Raw genomic sequence first — 19,302 nt, forward strand, 5'->3', positions numbered from 1 at the left:
TATCCATAGAAGCAAAACACGAGTCAGGGCATTTTCTTACTTAGTGGCCAAGTCCTGGATTGGCCTCCCCCAGCTCATCAGGACAGCCACATCTCTCATGGAGGTCTGCAAAAAATTGACAATTTGCCTCTTCAGCTGAACATTCTTGCATGGTTCACTCCTACTCAGCGCCTGGATACCCTCACATGCCTCCTACGCAAGATCTTCAAATGAATCCCCCTCGAACACAGAAAGACCGCCGCTCACGCACTGGTCACCAGCAGACTCGACTACGGCAACACACTCTACGATGGAATAAACAAAAACCTCACACGCAAGCTACAGAACATCCAGAACGCATCTGCAAGACTGGTCCTCAACCTACCAAGACACTGCCACATCTCCCTGCATCTGCGCACACTCCACTGGATCCACATCGAAGCTAGAATCACCTTCAAGATGCTCACCCATGCTCACAAGGCCCTCCACGACACTGGACCAGCATACCTGAACAGCCAACTCAAATTCCACACACCCCAAAGGACCCTGTGATCAGTCCAGCTCTCCTATGCCGTGGTCCCCCACACCAGAATGACCAGATCAGGCGGCAGAGTCTGGAACGCCCTCCCTCTCCACCTCAGCCAGACAACATCTCTCCCCATCTTCACAAGAAACTTCAAAACCTGGCTCTCCGACAGACCCCTCCTTAATGGACTTGAACCTGCAAAACCCCCTTCCCCCAGTGCCTTGAGACCCTCACGGGTGAGTAGTAGCACTCAACAAACATGTGATTGATTGACAGGTGACAAGTTTGTGCTCCACAAATCTACATCACATTACATCAAATTCCTCCAATTTTTGTTGAACTTGTTCATGTTGGTCTTAGAACGCTGTGCACTTTACCACTCCTAATCAATGCTAAAATGCTTGTGCTCTCTCCTTTAAACTTGGGAAAATTGGCTTACATACGATGGCCATATTTAATTTACTTATAAGTCCCATGTAGATTAGGGTACGGTATACCCAGAGCCTGTACATTAAATGCTACTAATGGGCCTGTCATCATTTATTATGCCACCCACTTAAGTAGCCCCTTAAAACATGTTCCAGATCTGCCATTGCAGCCAAAATGCAGTTTTAAACTGCCAATTCGACTGGCAATATAACCCCTCGCCAAGCATTAAACTCCCTTTGTATTGCATATGTCACCCCTGAGGTAGGCCCTAGGTAGCCCATGGGTAAGGTGCATTGTAGAGGTTGGGCATGTACTTTTAAGTTTTACATACCCTGGTAGTGAAAAACTCTTCAAATGATAAAATTGGGTTGTCTTATTACATTTATTAAGTGCTGACTTTTGATTTGGGGCAAGGTAAAGATTTCATGTTTGGTATCTGAAAAATTGTAATAAAAACTTTTTCTTTAATGGTAAATTGGATTTTAAGTTACAATTTTGAAAATGCCACTTTAGAAAGTTGGCATTTTCCTGCCCTAGCCATTTGTTAACTGTAGCCTGTTCCTGAGTAATATGACTGGGTGCAATTGCCAGTTGGACTATGTTTATTTCTCCCATACAGCCACACAATAGATGGATTAGGTGTGCCTGAATGGGACAGGATGGGGGTGGGGGAGTTGGGCACAGCCCCACTTGCAACTGAATAGGCTGTGCTCTGCTATCACAAATAGGACTTGTCACCCCTGCATTGTTCACGCAGGCAGCTTGGAGCTGAAACTTCAAGAACTTCAAAGGGAATTCTCTAGAACCTTCTCCTACTTCAAAGAAGGCACCAAGTATAAAAATAGGACTCTCAGATCCACTCTTCAGTTCACATTCTGGATCTTCTGAAGGACTCTCATAGAACTGCCTGGTGCACTGGACTGCTCTGTACTTCAAAGGACTGCGTTGCTGCACCTGGAAGTAATGCTTAGCTGCCTGAAGCCTGATGTGAACCCTCAGAGGGCTGCCCTGCTGTTTGAGCCCTGTTCTACTGCTGACCCCAGAACTACCAGAGTGACTCCAAATCTAGCTGGCTGGCCTTCTGGCCAGAGCCTCAGGGACAGAAAATACTCTAACCATCTTGAACCAAGCAGCTGGACCCAGCCTGAGTGAGTCCCAAGCCCCCAGTGTTGGACCCTTGGTGATGGTGATGAAGGTGTCCAGGTAGCCAAAATCAAAAACTTGGGGCTTAGAAAGTTTAGGGATCAACCTGCTTGTCTTTACACCCAAGGTGCATCACTAGTCAACCTGACTTCACATCAGCTCCTACTGCATTCTTCTCCACAGCTGTAAATCCTGTTCAGCAGTCTTTTGCCAAAGGGGCATCCGGTCCCGTGGAACTTTTATTCAGTTACAGCCTCCAGCCTCATCCCGCTGGTGACTGTCGACGCCCAACAAAGTGACTTAATCCAAACAAAGAAATCTAGAAGACTCGACTCGATTGTCCAGAGAGCAGTGAGTAAAAGAATGATTTACACCATTTAGATTTGGCAATCAGCTGCATATCACTGTCCATTTATACAAGCCTCATTTTTGGTTTGCAGGTCAGACTTTTCATCTGTAAATAAGGATACAAACATCAGGGTTTGTTAAGAAGGGTACGTTGCATTTGGAACTTTTTGAGTTATGTTTTGCACTCAGTAACACATACATTGATTACACTTGCTTGAATCTAATGGCATGTATAGGGAACACCACAGTATGATTAACATATTTATGCTTGGGAGGGCAGTGTGTTTGGACACAATAGAGTTGTATTTTATTTTCGAGCAAAATGCCGATGAGATAACCTGTTTTAAAATGATTTCTTAAAAAATGATGTTGTTCTCATTTAGAACATATGGCCATTATTATTTGTTTATACAGTTCATTCCCCTGACGAAGATGCAGTGGCATCGAAATGCATTGGGAATCCACGAAAAACACAGATGAAGCTAGCAGGATTTTCGTTGTGAACGGATGTTTTTCATGAACATTTGGATTGTATTTGCAATGATATTGAATTGCTGAAAAGAATTGAACGTTTACGAATCCATAAAAAATTGAAAATGACAAAATGATTTATTTGTTGTTTGGATGTTTCCATGAGCACAAGTATGCACAAGTAACTTGGAGTTAATTAGTTTGGTTGATATTTTGAAAAAAAAATTTGCTATACGTTGTAGTCATATTTTTAAAAAAACGCAGTGCACTAAAGCAAATTTGAACAGTGCATTCCTGCACTAGACACAGTTGTGTCTGCAGATTCAGTTATTATAGAGACCTGACAGGGGTTAGTCAGGAAGCAGGTCTGCACCATTTAGTAAAATATTCGAGTACACTTGATAAATAGTGGTGTGCAGGTTATACACACATTTTTAATCCAAACAAAGAAATCTTCACAACAACTTCATCCAACGTGCCCTCGACGATGAAGCACCATCCTCCGACATCGCCTGCAGCCATGCCCCACTGAACTTTACCATCTCAGAACAATTTTCTTTGAAATGTCTTTTAAGTCCAAAGGTAAGCACTGACCAGGGCCAGTCCACTTTTTGTATCTGGCTCCCACTCCATCACGGTCAGCCATACTTTTGACTTTGACCCGGTCTTGCATGACTTGATATCCATGGTTGGAGTGTTGATATTTTATGTGCTAGTTTTTACCTTAAACTTTAGAAAATTAATAACTACAATCAATCAGGGAGTTTTAAGCATGCTACTCACCCATGAGGGTCCCAAGGTGCTGGGGGGCAGCTCTGGTCAGTCGAAGAGCCAGGTCTTGAGGGTCTTCCTGAAGATGTGCAGGGTGGGGCATGTCTGATGTCAAGTAGGAGCTCGTTCCAGGTCTTGGCCGCGATGTAGGAGAAGGTTCATCCACCGGTTCTTCCTGTGCGGATGAGCGGGGGTTCAGCGAGGGCGAAGTTGGTGATCAGAGGTTCCTCTTGGGTACGTGGAAGGAGATCCTGTCATTGAGATATTGGGGTTCGGTGTTGTTGAGGCATTTGTAGGCGTGGGTGAGTATCTCGAATGTTACTCTCTTTCCAATGGGGAGCCAGTGGAGGTTACGCAGGTGTTGGGAGATGTGTTTGTGTCGAGTGATGCTGAGGACTAGTCTGGCTGCAATGTTCTGTATGGTCTGGAGTTTGCGGAGCAGAGGCTTGTTGATCCCAGTGTAGAGGGCATTTCTGTAGTCCAGTCTGCTGGTTATGAGTGCATGGGTGACGGTCTTTCTTGATTCGGTGGAGATCCATTTGAAGGTCTTTCGGAGGATGCAGAGGGTGTTGAAGCATGTGGAGGCGACGGCGCAGACCTGTCGGTTCATGGAGGAGGAGTTGAGTAAGATGCTGAGGTTTTGGGCGTGGTCTGTGAGGGTGGGAGGGCTGCCAAGGGCAGAGGGCCACCAGGTGTTTTCCCATGCAGAGGGGAAGGGTCTGATGACAAGGACCTCTGTCTTCTCCGAGTCGAGGTTCAGGCAGCTACTGCTCATCCAGGATGCAACGTCCTTCATTCCTTCCTGGAAGTTGAGTCTGGTGGTGAGGGGGTCCTTGGTGAGGGAGAGGATGAGCTGGGTGTCGTCGGCATAGGACTACGGTTCTACTAATTGGATTTTTGTCATTTTGGTGTCAAATCATTTAATAACATCTACTCATTTTGCTAAATGTGTATATGATTTTTCTTGTGTTGTGTTTTCACTTCATTGCTATTTGTGTGCTGCATAAATACTCTACACATTGCCTCTGAGATAATCCTGACTAGTATTGTGCCAAGCTACCAGTGGCTTAAGCACAGGGTAATTTAGTGACTTTGGTTGCTCATCCTGACAGGAATTGTGGCTGTTGCTTTAGCGGGGTTAACATCCCACTCAAGCAACAACCCAATTTCTTACAAACGCTCATCCTGAAGTCCTAAGGTCCTCTTATATGTGATAATGAAGAAAAGGGAGGAAAACTGAAATAAAACAATTACCAAGTATCATAAAATTTGGTAAAGAGAGAAAGCCTGAATTAATCCCTTGTTTTCTGGTTTCAAATTATGGAATTCAGCTACTAGATGTATATGCTTTGCTTCCCCGAAACCCACTTATCGCCAACTTCCCCCGTAACCCTCTGCCCACTGACTGCCTCCCTGCTGGCATTAATGTGGCCCTCGATTATATCACAGACCAAAATGTTTGGTCCCTGGGGAAATGTTTGAGGGTACCCATGCTCTAGAGCATGGGTACTCATAGTACGGCCCGCGGGCCAGCTGCGGCCCGGCAAGCCTTCCCTGGCGGCCCGCCGACCTTCCAGACATCGTACCCGTGCATTAAAAAAAAATTTCATCGTGTCTTCAAACACTGCTAGTTGCAGCCGCGCAAGTCTAAGAGACTCTGCTGCTCTGTGGGGGCCGGCCGCCAGGTGATTCCAATGACAGTCACAGTGGAGCTGCAGGGGTCTAAGAAGAGGTTAAATACAGCAAGGCCTCATTACCATACAAATGGTCTTGTGAAGTGCTCGGGTGGGGCTGTGTGTGCCAGGAGGCTGTCTCAGCCCGGGCTGACACACAGCAGGGTGAGGTGAAGAGGGTGACGGAGGTAATGGGACGGAGACAAAGGGAGAGGGAGGGAGGGAAAGAAGACTGTAACACCGGGGCTTGTTCCATTAAATATGAGAGCAGCAGCAAGTGCAGAATCCAGGAACACCGTCTGGTGTTCAAATCCAAAAGGTTTCTGAGTTATGTAGACGCATTCCAAACTTGCCTGTAGTCAGCACATGTTGAAGCGCTGGTGTGTTTTGGTTCGAGTAATTATTAAGTTATTGCTGGCAATTCCTGCAGTGCAGGAGTATTGGGACCACTCAGTCCAATGCAGGTAAGCAATTGAAGGTGCCAAAGTATTGCGGTACTTCAGACAAGCAGCGCTAGTGCTTAGGGCAGTGTCTTTAGAACCCACATTGTTTTAAAAACAGGCAACGTTTCTCAGTCCTGGCGTCGCAATGAACAAGATGCAGGCACTCCCGTTTAAGGGAATTATGGTAATGGCAGCCCCTCACAGATAAATGTGCTGGGGCACTGGGAGGGAGGAAAAGGGGAGGGAGACAGAGGGGGAGGGAAAGGGGGGGAGAGGGAGACCGAGAGAGAGACAGACAGAGGGAGGGAGACAGCCAGAGGGAGGGAGACAGCCAGAAAGAGGGAGACAGCCAGAAAGAGGGAAACCGCCTGAAAGAGGGAGACCGCCTGAAAGAGGGAGACAGCCAGAGAGAGGGAGACAGCCAGAAAGAGGGAGACAGCCAGAAGGAGGGAGACAACCAGAGGGAGGGAGACAGCCAGAAGGGGGGAGACAGCCAGAAGGGGGAGACAGCCAGAGGGAGGGAGACAGCCAGAGGGAGGGAGACAGCCAGAGGGAGGGAGACAGCCAGAGGGAGGGAGACAGCCAGAAAGAGGGAGACAGCCAGAAAGAGGGAGACAGCCAGAGGGAGGGAGACAGCCAGAGGGAGGGAGACAGCCAGAAAAAGGGAGACAGCCAGAAAAAGGGAGACAGCCAGAAAGAGGGAGACAGCCTGAAAGAGGGAGACAGCCAGAGGGAGGGAGACAGCCAGAGGGAGGGAGACAGCCAGAAAGAGGGAGGGAGACAGAGGCAGGAGGGAGACAGACAGAGGAAGACAGGGAGAAGGAGGGAGATGGGGAGAGGGAGGGAGAGGGAGACAGAGAGGGAGACCGAGAGGGAGACAGAGGGAGGGCGACAGACAGTGGGGGGGGAGACAGAAAGAGGGAGACAGACGTGGGAGACAGACAGTGGAAGACAGATGGAAGGAGACAGACGGAGGGAGAAGGGAGACAGAGGGAGAAGGGAGACAGAGGGAGGGAGAAGGGAGACAGAGGGAGGGAGAAGGGAGACAGAGGGAGGGAGAAGGGAGACAGAGGGAGGGAGAAGGGAGACAGAGGAAGGGAGACAGAGGGAGGGAGACAGAGGGAAGGAGGCAGAGGGAGGGAGGCAGAGGGAGACAGGCAGAGAGAGACAGACAGAGGGAGACAGAGAGGGAGGGAGACAGGGAGGGAGACAGGGAGGGAGACGGAGGGAGGGAGACAGACGGAGGGAGGGAGACGGAGGGAGGGAGAGGGAGACAGAGGGAGTCAGAGGGAGTCAGAGGAAGGGAGGTGGAGACAGAGGAAGGGAGGGGGAGACAGAGGAAGGGAGGGGGAGACAGAGGAAGGGAGGGGGAGACAGAGGAAGGGAGGGGGAGACAGATGGAGTCAGTGGGGGACAGAGGAAGGCAGGGGGAACAGAGGAAGGGAGAGGGAGACAGAGAGGGAGAGGGATGGAGACAGGGAGTGAGACAGGGAGGGCGACAGAGGGAGGGAGAGAGAGAGAGACAGACAGAGGGAGACAGAGAGGGAGTGAGTGAGACAGAGGGAGAGAGAGGGAGAGAGCTAGAGAGAAGGAGGGAGACAGAGAGAAGGAGGGAGACAGAGAGAGAGAGAGAGAGAGAGAGAGAGAGAGACAGAGACAGAGAGAGAGAGAGAGAGAGAGAGAGAGAGAGACCGAGAGAGAGAGATGTGTGTATGCCGGGTCTGGTGGCTCAGTGGACGAAGGCGTCCGCTGCAGGGACCTGTGATCAACCTCATGGTAAGAGTTTTTTTTGTTGCTCTAGCCCCGCCCCCTACCCCACTGACCCCGCCCCACCGGTGCGGCCCTCGGACACAAACCACACTATAATTTTGGCCCCCGAGAGAAAGTTTGTGAGTACCCATGCTCTAGAGGAGGATACTTCCCTGAGACCTTTTTGACTTTCCAGTTTCCTTGACGCCCAGCCATGAAACACCTGCCCTGCCACATCTCATTTTCCCATCACAACCATCCTCAGCAGTCTTCTCAATGTAAGCAAGATGCACCCAATTATTGTGAAAAAAAGGTAACTCTACACCGCTGTTTGCTGTCTCGCATGAGTGAATATTATCACATTTTATGAACTCACAAAGGGTGCAAATAGCACTTCTGGAAAAATATGAAAGCCACATGATTCTAGGAGTTCTCTAGTAAAGATGTTGTGAGTTTCCTTTTATGTGCATGCAAAAATCAGTTCTGAAAGTGTAATTACAGAGAGTGAGCAATTGAGAATGTCTGAATGTATTCCCACGAGTCCAGACAATGCTTCTATTTTTCGCAATTTGCATCTCTAAGGAGAAAATAGGTTTTCCTGTGGAGAACCCCCATTACCCTACAGCTCTACTGAAAACGACACTCCCACCTGGCCCTCGTGAGAAAATCTGTGACAATTTCCATGCTGGAAGTGCATATGAAGACATTTTTCAATCTGCCCCTTTCTTTCCAGAGGAAATGGACCTTGTTTTGCTTTGAGGAAAAATGCAGCTCTAACGGTATTGGTTAAAAAGAGTTCTCAAGACTCCCACCTACAAGATAACTGCAGACATAATAATGGCCAAATAGATCATTCATTTGGCGAAAATAATTGTGCAAAAAAGAGTAGTACGTAAGATGCATAGCAGACCATACCTTGTACTTGTGTTTGATAAACAAGAAAGTATTCGCTGTTTCCACAGCTTTCGAACTTCTCTCCGGTGCATTTCTGCGCGCAGAGCTGCTCGTCCTCGCGCTCGTGAAGTGTGAAACATGTCGTGGGGAAACCGCAGTGACAGAAGGTTCCTGCAAGGACTGCCAATGGGTATTCCTGTGGGGGACAAGTGACAACACTCGGTTCAGTTTTCTACAGCCTGTAAATAATGCTGCATTCCACGGTGGGCACTTTCACAGCATACTTAGTGCACCTGCTCTAGAACAGATGGCTAATCCTGTTTTTCAAACCAAACATTCTTTTTTATCGAAATTTTCCCCCGCATAAATTGAAATTAGTTACTGCTGTAATGTTCTTATACATTTCCCTATGGTTATAGAAGTTGCATTATTAACTTAAAATAAGGCAATCCGACTTCCCTCTTTTAAAACTTACCACGTAGATTTGGTATTATTATTAGAAATGGAAAGCACTTTCCAGAATTCATAATGTAATGGACGAAAACGAAAATGCCTTTTTTATCCTGTGTTTAATGGGTGCTGTTTCAACAATTTAATGTTTAGGAGCAATTTAGGAGCAGCATAGCTTCGTGAATTCCTAATGATTTTGTTCTTTCGACCAATTTCAAATTTTCTTCAGGTTGTAATGAGAATTAGGCCTGCAGACATGGCATTTTCAGGAACACTGCGACACAAGCACCGAGATAAAACCTAAGCAGCTTCTGTACTACACCTAAACATAACAAGGAAAAGCAAAGCACAAAAATCAGAAAGACACAGCAAATACAACCTGGTAAATGAAGAAGCAAGTGAAGGTAGTAAAAAACATGGTCACCAAACCAAAGTAATTTTAAAGTAAACATGGGCCTGTAAGAGAGTGTAGCATACTTTCTCAGCTAAGCAGTAAGGATGGGCCAAGAAGGATTCCTACACAATTTCCTCAAAGTTCGCAAAGGTGATAAGATGGGCCAGTTTAGGGCTAGAAGAAATCTCTTTACACAGTGGAAGTGACTTACTTGATTTTGCATGCTGTAATAGCTCATGCCAGGGCGTTGCATGGGTCCCATTGATCCATTCACACATTGCCCTCTCTAGGTCACCCGTCCCCATGCGTTCAAAATACCATTGAAATGGTTGGCTTTACTCCTGCACTTGTGCACCCAAACTCAGGGAGAGAACTCATTGACAAAGGGGTTCCTAAAGCAAGAACATGAGTCAGTAGAGTCACTCATTAAAACCCCTAACTGCTTCCTTTGAAGTAAAATAAGCTTGTGTAGCATCAGTGAAGTACCAGAAAAATTCCCTCTTTGTTGTGGTATGGTGCAACGTGATATGCATATTCCAAGGTCCCTTCCATATTGGCAGGTGGGATCTTACTGCACCGAAAATATTTATTTTCTGACTTATCTCCACCCACAGTAATTGAAGAGTGTAAGCCATTCCACCCTGCCATTTTTTTAATTAATAACAGTTCATTCTTTTTAAATGAATACGTGTCTCCAATCTTTTCCGTAATAAGAGCTACTTATCTTCAATGGAAAGCCTCCAGGGCTATTAATGTTTTGGAGATGTAATAATTGCCACATCAGACAAGATTACAATTATTGTCCAGCATATGCAAAGATTACCAAAGTGATTCCTTCAGTGCATCAGACACAGTTGCCAGCAGTGATATAAAAATGCTTTCCCAATGTGCAATGCCTCTAAATGGGTATTGCATAAAAGCTACAGCTGAAATGCTCCTATCACTAAGGTAATAATATTAGACTATAAGTCTCCCCAACACCATTCGATTTCATCATTCAAATATCAACATTAAATATATTTTGAAAATTGAGCCTTTTTTCTCAAAACATCAGCTTTTGAGTTCCAAAAATATACACATCTTAGCCTCTAATAAATGCTTTACCTTTTGTGCATAGATATGCTCATTCAACAAAGCAAACAATGTGAATTTAGTTGGCTAGGCTGCACACAGGAGAGCTACTTGCACGTAGCTCGAGAGCTACCAGTAGCTCATGAGCTACTCGTTGGAGAAGCCTGAAGGAACTAAAATGTTAATCCTATTAATAAATTGAGCTTTGTTGTAGATTTCCAGATTAAAAAAATATCTTTACTGCTCACATACAAACACTCAACATCTCTTTCCTCTGTACTCTTAAGCATGGAAATATATGTATCATATAATTAAAAAAACTCATGGCATGTAACGGGCAATATAGTTTCATTCGGAATGTCAACATTTTACAGTCCTTAGATAGGTTGAGATGTGCAGCAGTTGGGAGGTTTTAACACGGATGCTCATGCTTCTGGGTGTAAATATTTCAAGTTACAAATTAAGAAGTTTTTTCTGCAGCCCAGTTAGGGGCGTATCTTGATCAGGATGATTGGTGGCGCGGGGGTGACGTTCAGATTTTCCAACAATCTCGCTGGCATTTCCAGTTAAAATGCCCTATTCTACAAGCAGGGCATGAAGGGTGCTTAAGGGGTAGTGGAGAGGAAGAGGAGTGTGGAATGTTAGGGATACTAAGTGGAAGGCAACACAATATTTTGTAAAACAATCAAGGTTCAAGAATACTTTCAAACAGACAGGAAGAGAGAAAGAGAACGAGTAAGAGAGATAAAGAGAGAGAGAGTGTTTTCATTTTTATATTTAAAAATCCAAATTAAATCCGATAGAGACCTCTCCATATCTGACTGAGAGCTCTGATATCCAACGATTTACCACAGAACATTTATAAAGGGGCGTGTAAGACCACAAAAACCCCACTTGAAACTACACTCCTGAGTCCAGGAGTTCTGTCTTAAAACATGTTACATAGGGAAAACCCTATTGTTTAGTAGTAAATGGCCTGTTTTAGAAATTGGGTTTCTGGTTAGCAGAGGTATGCACCTTGTCCACGTAGAAACCACAATTCTAGTCAGAGTAATTTTCAACACACCCTAAATTATGCTGTGCTTACCCTTTGGTAGTTTGGCACAGAGAAGTCAGGCTTAAAAGAGGCAATGTGTAAAGTATCTGTGCAACAATTCAAACAGTAACACATTTTATAAATAAAACTAGACCTTAACAAGAAAAATCCAATAGGTAGAAGTTGAGATATGAATAAAAAATATAAACTCTAAAATAGTGCTTAGAAGCAATAATTCCCTATTTGAAGTATCTGGTCACGATGAACCAGGGGCAAAGTCAAAAGTTCAGGCCAACCACGATGGAGCGTGGGTCAGATACAGGTACCCACGTAAGCCCGCTGAACAAAAGTACCTTGATCCTGGTTGCAACAACCAGATTGCGGCGAGTGGCCAAGTGATGTGTCAGTGTTCCCCACCCAGTAGGGATGATGTATTGATTTTCTGCATGTAGTTCTAAAGGCGATGTGCTGGTTCCGAGTTGTCAAAGTTCCAAAGATGATGTGCCAGATTTCTCCAAACAGTAGAGGCAATGTGTTGATCTTCTCCACTCAGTGGCAGTGATGCGTTGTTCCCGCAGCGGTGGTTCTGAAGGCAATGCGCTGGTTATCAGGGCAATGCATCAGTCCTGTTCTCGCAGCAGCATTGATGCCTTGATTCTGCCCACACAGCAGAGGATGTGTCGGTTCCACTAGAGCAAACAACTTAGGCCACTTCCAAGAGTTCAGGACGGGGTGGCACCACTTCACAGGGCAGGCACACAGATTGCAGAGTTCAGGTGTAGGAGGAGGGTGGATGGAAGTCTTTTATGTCGCTGAGACTTCAAATGAGGAGGCAAACCAGCAAGCTCTTTGAGTCACTCTAGGTTAAAGTGATGCAAGCCCAGTCTTTCTCAACCAAGCAGGGGGACAGCTGGCAAGAGGGCTGCACAGCAAGGCAGGAATCCAGCAAAGCAGCAGTCCATCTGGGTGACAGTCCTTCAGCGGTACAGCAGTCCTTCCTGGCAGAGGCTTCATAAATCCAGAAGTGTACCGAAGTCATGGTGTCAGAGGTCCAGTACTTTTACCCAGTTGGGCCTTTGAAGTGGGGGAGATTTCAAAGATGGCTTTCAAATGCACAGAGGTACTCCATTTCTGCCGTGGCTCTAGACACACTACAGAGTGATATGCAGCCCTTTGTGTGCGGACAGGACATAACCTATTCTGGTGTAAGTGTGAGGTTTAGCCAAGCTCCTCCCTCCCATCTCCCAGGATGGCCCATCAAGTCACACCTAAGCTCCCTTTGTCTGCGGCTTTCCAGAAGGAATACACAAAGCCCAGGTGTCAGACAACCCAGATTGAACAGAGACTGGCAGCAGGCACCAAATGGCTAGAGTAAGAAAATGCCAGCTTTCTAAAAGAGGGATTTTCAGAATTGCAATTGAAAATCCTACTTCACCGTCACTTGTGATTTTAAATTGGGATTCCAGAGACACCAGACTTGGGGGGGTCTTATCTCTTCCCACTTGGAAATTACACTTATACAATGTAATAAGGTAGTCTCAATGTTATCCTATAGAAGAGATAGTCCTTGCGATTGTCAACACAACTTAGGGAGGTTTTCACTACTAAAACATGTACAACTTAAAAGTACATGTTCTACCTTTTAAATTTTACATTGCACCCTTTTCTGTGAGCTTTACAGGGCCTACCTTAGGGGTGACATATATATATAAAAAGGAAATGTTTGTGCCTGCAAAAGGGTTGTTTTGCCAGGTCGACATGACAGTGTAATCTGCACAGATAGGCTCTGCCATCGCAGGGGCTATATATGTGGGTGGCACAATCAGTGTTACTGGCCTACTAGTTACATTTAATTAACAGGGACTGAGTACAAGAGATGTCACTTTACTTTTTTAGAAAAAAAAAATTATTCAAGCTTGACAAAATATAATCATAATACAAGGACATAATAAACCGTGGCAAAACATTGTACACAGCAAAAAAATACCGGCATTTGGTGAGAAACATAAAAAGAAGGGGGAATAAATACATATATAATCCTAGAGAGTGGGGCAGGCAAAGAAAAATGGGACAATAATGTACAGAAACTGAAATCGGAGGCACAAACGGCATGGCACACCAACATAATGCAGGGAGTGAATAATTAACCAACCTAAAAAAATATATAATTCCTTGTTATTATCTAAGCCACTCCTCCAACGGGGCCCAGATCTTCTGGCCCATCTCACACCTCCTTCTGCCCCACCTCTGAAAGACTGCTGACTCTAAATTATAATGGGCCAAGATCCCCGCTCTCCAATTAAGAAAAGTAGGAGCATCTGGACATTCTGAGGTAATACAGAGCTGGACTAAAGACATAGCAATAAATAGAAAGGCAGAGACATGCCTCGATCTCTCAGGCGGGCCATTACTTTCACATCCGAGTATCACCATCTCTGGTGAAATATCAACCGGGATACTGAGCGTGGAATTCATGAATCGCTCCACATCCAATAGAAAGACCAACAATTTTGGGCAACCGAAGAACATATATACATCATTGGCTGCAGAACGGCCACATCTCGGACAAAAATGGTTCCCACTGCCCCCCCATTTTGAAACTTTAGCCGGCGTGTAATACAGATCATGCAGAGCCATATAGCTTTAGTAGCGTAAACTTCCAGATACTAACACACTACTGGCCAACTCAAGAGCCTGACTAATGTCCACCCCTGTCTTACCCAGCTTAGCCTCCCACTTAGCATTCTGTAGTGAGAGATGGTCCGGAAGGCCAGGTAGTAAGTGCTGATACACTACGCCAATTATTGACCTCCTCCGAATCAATGTAATCAATGTAATCCTATCAAACAAGGTGGTGGCTTGGCCCCTCATTTTATCAACAAATCTTCGGATCTGCAGATATTTAAAAAAAATCATGTGTATTGAGATGGAATGTATGCTTTAAAGTGAATAGAAGGCCATTTTCCCATCCAAGCCTAAATCACCAAGAGCTCCCAAGAGCTCCCAACCTTAGAGACAACCACCTAAAAGTGGTCTGATCTTGAAAAATAAACGGCAAGAGTCTAGCAACGGTGAAGGATATATAAGAATTAATATTAGGAATCGACCATTTACGCCGAATCTTGCACCAAACTGAAAACATGGCCCGATGACCTTGAATTTAGTCTTCTTATAATAGCTGAGTTCAAGAATCCGCAATAAGATTCCCTTAGCATCCTCTCCAAGCCCTATTTCATAGATAGTAAGACTACAGGACGACGGCACCACCACCCTATCCCCAAGCAAAGATAGGCCAAAATGTTGGAGCAGTGCAGACCAGTAATAGAGCAAAAGATTCGGGACTGACCAGCCCCCCCGTTCTCTCGAGATGCACATCCACTTAGCTGCCTTGAGAGGGCGATGATACCCCCAAAGAAATCTATTGCAAGTCCTTTCTGCTCTGGCCAGGCTTAGTTGTGAGAACTCCAGTGGCATGGTTCTGAATAGGTATAAAAACTTAGGTAGAACCAACATTTTAATAACTTTACACCAACCATACAAAGAGAGATGTAAGTTGTCCAATCTTACTAGAGTTGAGTTAACTGATTCAATAACCGGCAAAATATTCAGATCTGGAATATTGACAACTAGGGCAGTGATTTTGACCCATAGATATGTTGCAACTTGAACCACTGGGGCTTCAGAAGGACCCATAGCGGCGATTTGAATGACCTGGGTTTTGGTGACATTGAGCTTATAGCCAGAGAGCTGACCATACTGTTCTGCTAGGTTCTTTAGGGCAGAAAAAGCAGATGCAACATCCCTGGTTAGAAGTACAATATCATCAGAGCAAGCCAACGTCTTGTACTCTGTAGCATTGACCCTGACCAGCAGAATATTTAAAGAACATTCAATTTTACTTAAAAAAGGGTCAATGTACAGGGCAAAAAGCAGGGGCGAGCAGGGACAGCCGTGCCTAGTGTCCCTGCTAATGCTAAATGATGTTGATACCAGACCAGAAACGCATAGAGTAGCCACTGGAGCAATATAAAGCGATTGAACTGCCTGTATAAACTTAAGACTAAAACCTTTCCAACCGAGAACTGCCCATAAAATCCCCCAGGTGACCCTGTCAAACGCTTTCTCTGCATCCAACAGGATCGCTCCAAGGGGAGACTCAGTAACCTGAGACCAATCTAGAAGTGCACTAACCCGGCAGGCATGATCGTCGTATCCCTGCCCGGGATAAAGCCCTGCTGACGTAATAAGACCAATGGAGAGATCACCTGGGCTAATCTGGTGGACCAAATTTTGGAATACATTTTACTATCTGTATTTATAAGAGATATAGGGTGAAAGGAGGAAGGGTCGAGCTCTGGCTTATCTTTCTTCCTAAAGAGAATGATAGTAGTTTGGCGCCATGAGTCCGGTAAATTCCCTTCCTGTGCAGCTCTAAGAACTGAAAGAAAATCCAACCGAATCTCCGAGCGAAACACACTATAAGATTCCAAAGGAATAGCATCTGGACCTGCAGCTTTACCATTCGCTAATGAGTTAATTGCTATCTCAACCTCCTCCCATTCTATGGGGGCAGAATTAGCTTCATTCTGTTGGGCTGTAACATGAAGGGTATTAATGTCCTGAAGGAAAGCCCCACCTTCGGACTCTGTCTCTAAACCAGTCCTCTGTATACAATGTGTGATAGAACTGCTGAAAAACACCCATGACCCCCTCCTGTATGTCGTGAACATGGCCTTTATGATCTTGGTGATATAATTGGCCAAGCTCTTCTGCTGGAGTTGTTTGGCCAGGACCCTGACAGATTTTTCCCCAAACTCAAACATCATTGTACGAAACTGTAAGACGTTAGCAGCCAGGTCCTGACCAAAGAACTCCAGCAGACAAGCCCTGGTTTTAGCAACCAGTAACTGACTTTGACCTGTGTTATGACCCTCCTTAATTGCACCTAATATTTGACCTCTGCAACCCTCAACTCCTCAATACGCCTTCTAGTTTGTTCTCGGATTGTCCTCCGTCGAAAGGCCGAAAAACTCTTTGTCTCCCCCCGGACTGCAGCCTTAAGTGTATCCCAGACTGTGGTACCGGAAGCTGTCCCCCTATTAATATTTAAAATTTCAATTATTCCGCATATGTTCTAAATAAGACTGTTCCAATAATAGTTTTCTTTCGACTGTCCAGACCCTTGGGACACTAGGCCCATGAAAAAGCAGACATTCAATGATCAGAGGATTACGGTCTGACAGAATTCTTTGGGGGGCTGAAATGGAAGTACCTCAGCAAGCTGCTCCGACATAAAAAAAATAGTCCAGCCTGACCATTTTATTATGAGGGGCAGAATAATATGTAAAGCCATCTTGATTTTTATTGTGGCAAAACCAGAGGTCAATCAAACAATGCTCTTGAACCAGAGCTTGGAGTACCCTAAAGACTCTAGGCTTCTTGCCCACATATCTTTGACCCCCTGCTAAATTAAAATCAGCAAACAAATGAATATTTCTATCCCACACAAACTAATTGGATGAGGCCATAATTCCAGCTCTACATTCAAAAAATGTAATACGCAGGGTCATCTAAATTTAAGCCATACACTGTGCAAACAGTTAAAGTTCTTCCATTGATTGTCAACTCAGTGATTACCCATCGCCCTGCGCTATCTTGGCTAGTTTTACTACATGATCCAACCCCCATCTCAGTAAAATTGCCACCCCTCTAATCATAGAGGTCTGGCTGGAACATCCGATTAAATTAATCCCTGGAATTCTCAAGTAATCACGATTGGTCATGGGGACATGCGTTCCTTGTAAACTAAGTACATCTATTTGCAGAGCCTGAACAATTCTCGAGAACAGGGCTCTTTTCTTACCATCATTCAGCCCACATATATTCCAAGAACCTAGGCACAATTTACCCTGCGCCATTTACTTTAATAGGAGAGCCTGACCCAACCAATGCGTACAAAACAATTTTAATCCACCCTTCTAGAAATGAACATACCCTAATGATACCAATACCAACAAAAGTGCCACGATTGTACTTTAAATTCAAGCATTTTTTTGTTTTTGAACCCCAACCTCTGCCCCTCTCCCAACCCTTGACCACCCTCCCAACCCTTATGCACACTAACCCCACCCACCAGAAACCACCCTACCCTGCAGCCCCCATGTCGGGCAACAGGACCGTGGTCCTTGTGATGGAAGAACTAGTTTATCACGATCTCCCCTGGTGTCATTGCCAAGCTATTGACAACAACGGGGGATACGATCGTAGGGAAAAAAATAAAACAAAAGGAAAGAAAGAGAATGTAGGACCCAAACTTTTCCCCAACAAATGGCCAATACCCCCACTTAAGGACCCTTAGGTTCTTAAAGAAAGAAAGACATAGGAAGACATAGCTTTAGAACCTAAAGTGAGTTCAAAAACTCCTTAGCCTGAACTTCAGAGACACAGAATCGGGTCTGACCCTAATAGATAATTTTCAGTTTAGAGGGAAAGAGCAGAAGTACTTGGGCTCCCTTTGACTGGAAAGGTGCTATTAGCTGTCAGAGCTGCCACCTCCGCTCAACAGTAGCTGGACAAAAATCAGGCCTGACAAAAAACTTGCATCCTTTCCCAGCCCGACTCCTATCTGGCCTGGCTAAATCATAAATCTTTTCCCTGGCTAGAAAGTTATTCAAAAATATTAAGATAGCGCAAGGCTTATCATCAGTTTGGGCAGTCCCTTGCCTCTGCTTAAACGGAAACCGGTGTGCCCGCTAAACTTCAAGTTGCCAATCCCATTGTTTCACCTCAGGAAATGCTTCAGAGAACAATTCGATCATGAATTGCCTGATGTCCGACCCTTCCATCCCTTCCGGGACTCCTAAAACTCTCAAGTTGTTCCTACTTACTCTATTTTCAAGGTCTGTGGGTTTCCACAGCATGTCGTCTCTTTGAGTTTTAATGAGGTCTGTAATGCCCCTCTGAGTGGCCATATCATCTTCCAGAGTGGAGATCATCTCTTCCGCCGCCACGATTCTGGAGGCAATATTAGAGCATGTTTTTGCTACTATCCGGATAGAGTTTTGTACCTTACGGCACACGCCCTGAGTTCGCACACTTTCTTGCCGTGAGCCATAATGGTCTGGTAAATTATCGCAAGTGTCATCTCCCCTGGGGGTGGATGAGAGGGATTCGCCCCGCCCCGTTACCACTCCCCGCATCAGTAGAATTACCCTCCAGACCAGACTGTATGGAAAAAGAATAGTCCCAGACTAATGAACCTGTATTCGGGCAAGATCAAGGGAGCCCCTGCTCTCTAGCTGCTTTCCGGACAGTACGAGGACCATAGGATGAGGCTTCTGAGTTTAACACTTCGTTGGGTTGCCAATCACGCAGCTCGCTGTTGTCATCAGTCCAATCTTTATCTAAACCGGCATCCTCCTCGGATGACCCAGTAAGCTCAGAGAGAGAATAAAATGTATCTCCGCCTTCTATGTCTCTAGTATCTCAATTTAAATTTGACATAGCATTCTGAGAGGCCGCTTGGCCCGCCTCGCCTGACACAGTCTTATTTTGCCGTGGCAGCTCCGCAACCCTTTGGTCAGAGGGGGCTCCATGAACAACCATAGACACCATTGAAACTACAGCTCCCAGAGTTCCACTAGGCTGGGTCGAATGGTCTACAATGTTAGAGGGAGCTTCGAAATTATTATCAGTACTCTTGCCCCCTACATCCAGGTGCCCAGCCTCGCTTGTGGGGTCAAACCCCTGTGCCACCCAAACTAGGGGGACCTTACTGCCATCCAATACTAATGACCCCAAAGGAGACAGAGAAACAGCGATGTCCGCCTTACCAGTGGTAGAAGCTGCCAAGAGTTTTGGAGATGCAAGTGCCGGCTGACCACGTTTGTTCTAAGTAGGTTGCTGCGGTGTCTTGTTCTTGTTAG

At 45.5% G+C, this 19,302-nt stretch overlaps 1 protein-coding gene across 1 annotated transcript in view; it reads right to left on the reverse strand.

Annotated features, from left to right (window-relative positions):
• The window catches only part of WSCD2 (WSC domain containing 2), a 1,121,035-nt gene that overhangs the window by 248,779 nt on the left and 852,954 nt on the right, over positions 1-19,302 (reverse strand). The window contains exon 7 of the mRNA XM_078667416.1: positions 8,448-8,622. Coding sequence (XP_078523542.1) covers positions 8,448-8,622 — 175 coding nt within the window. The remainder of the gene's footprint in view (positions 1-8,447; positions 8,623-19,302) is intronic.

The sequence above is a fragment of the Lissotriton helveticus genome, chromosome 11 (assembly GCF_964261635.1).
Source record: "Lissotriton helveticus chromosome 11, aLisHel1.1, whole genome shotgun sequence".
Classification (NCBI taxonomy): Eukaryota; Metazoa; Chordata; class Amphibia; order Caudata; family Salamandridae; genus Lissotriton; species Lissotriton helveticus.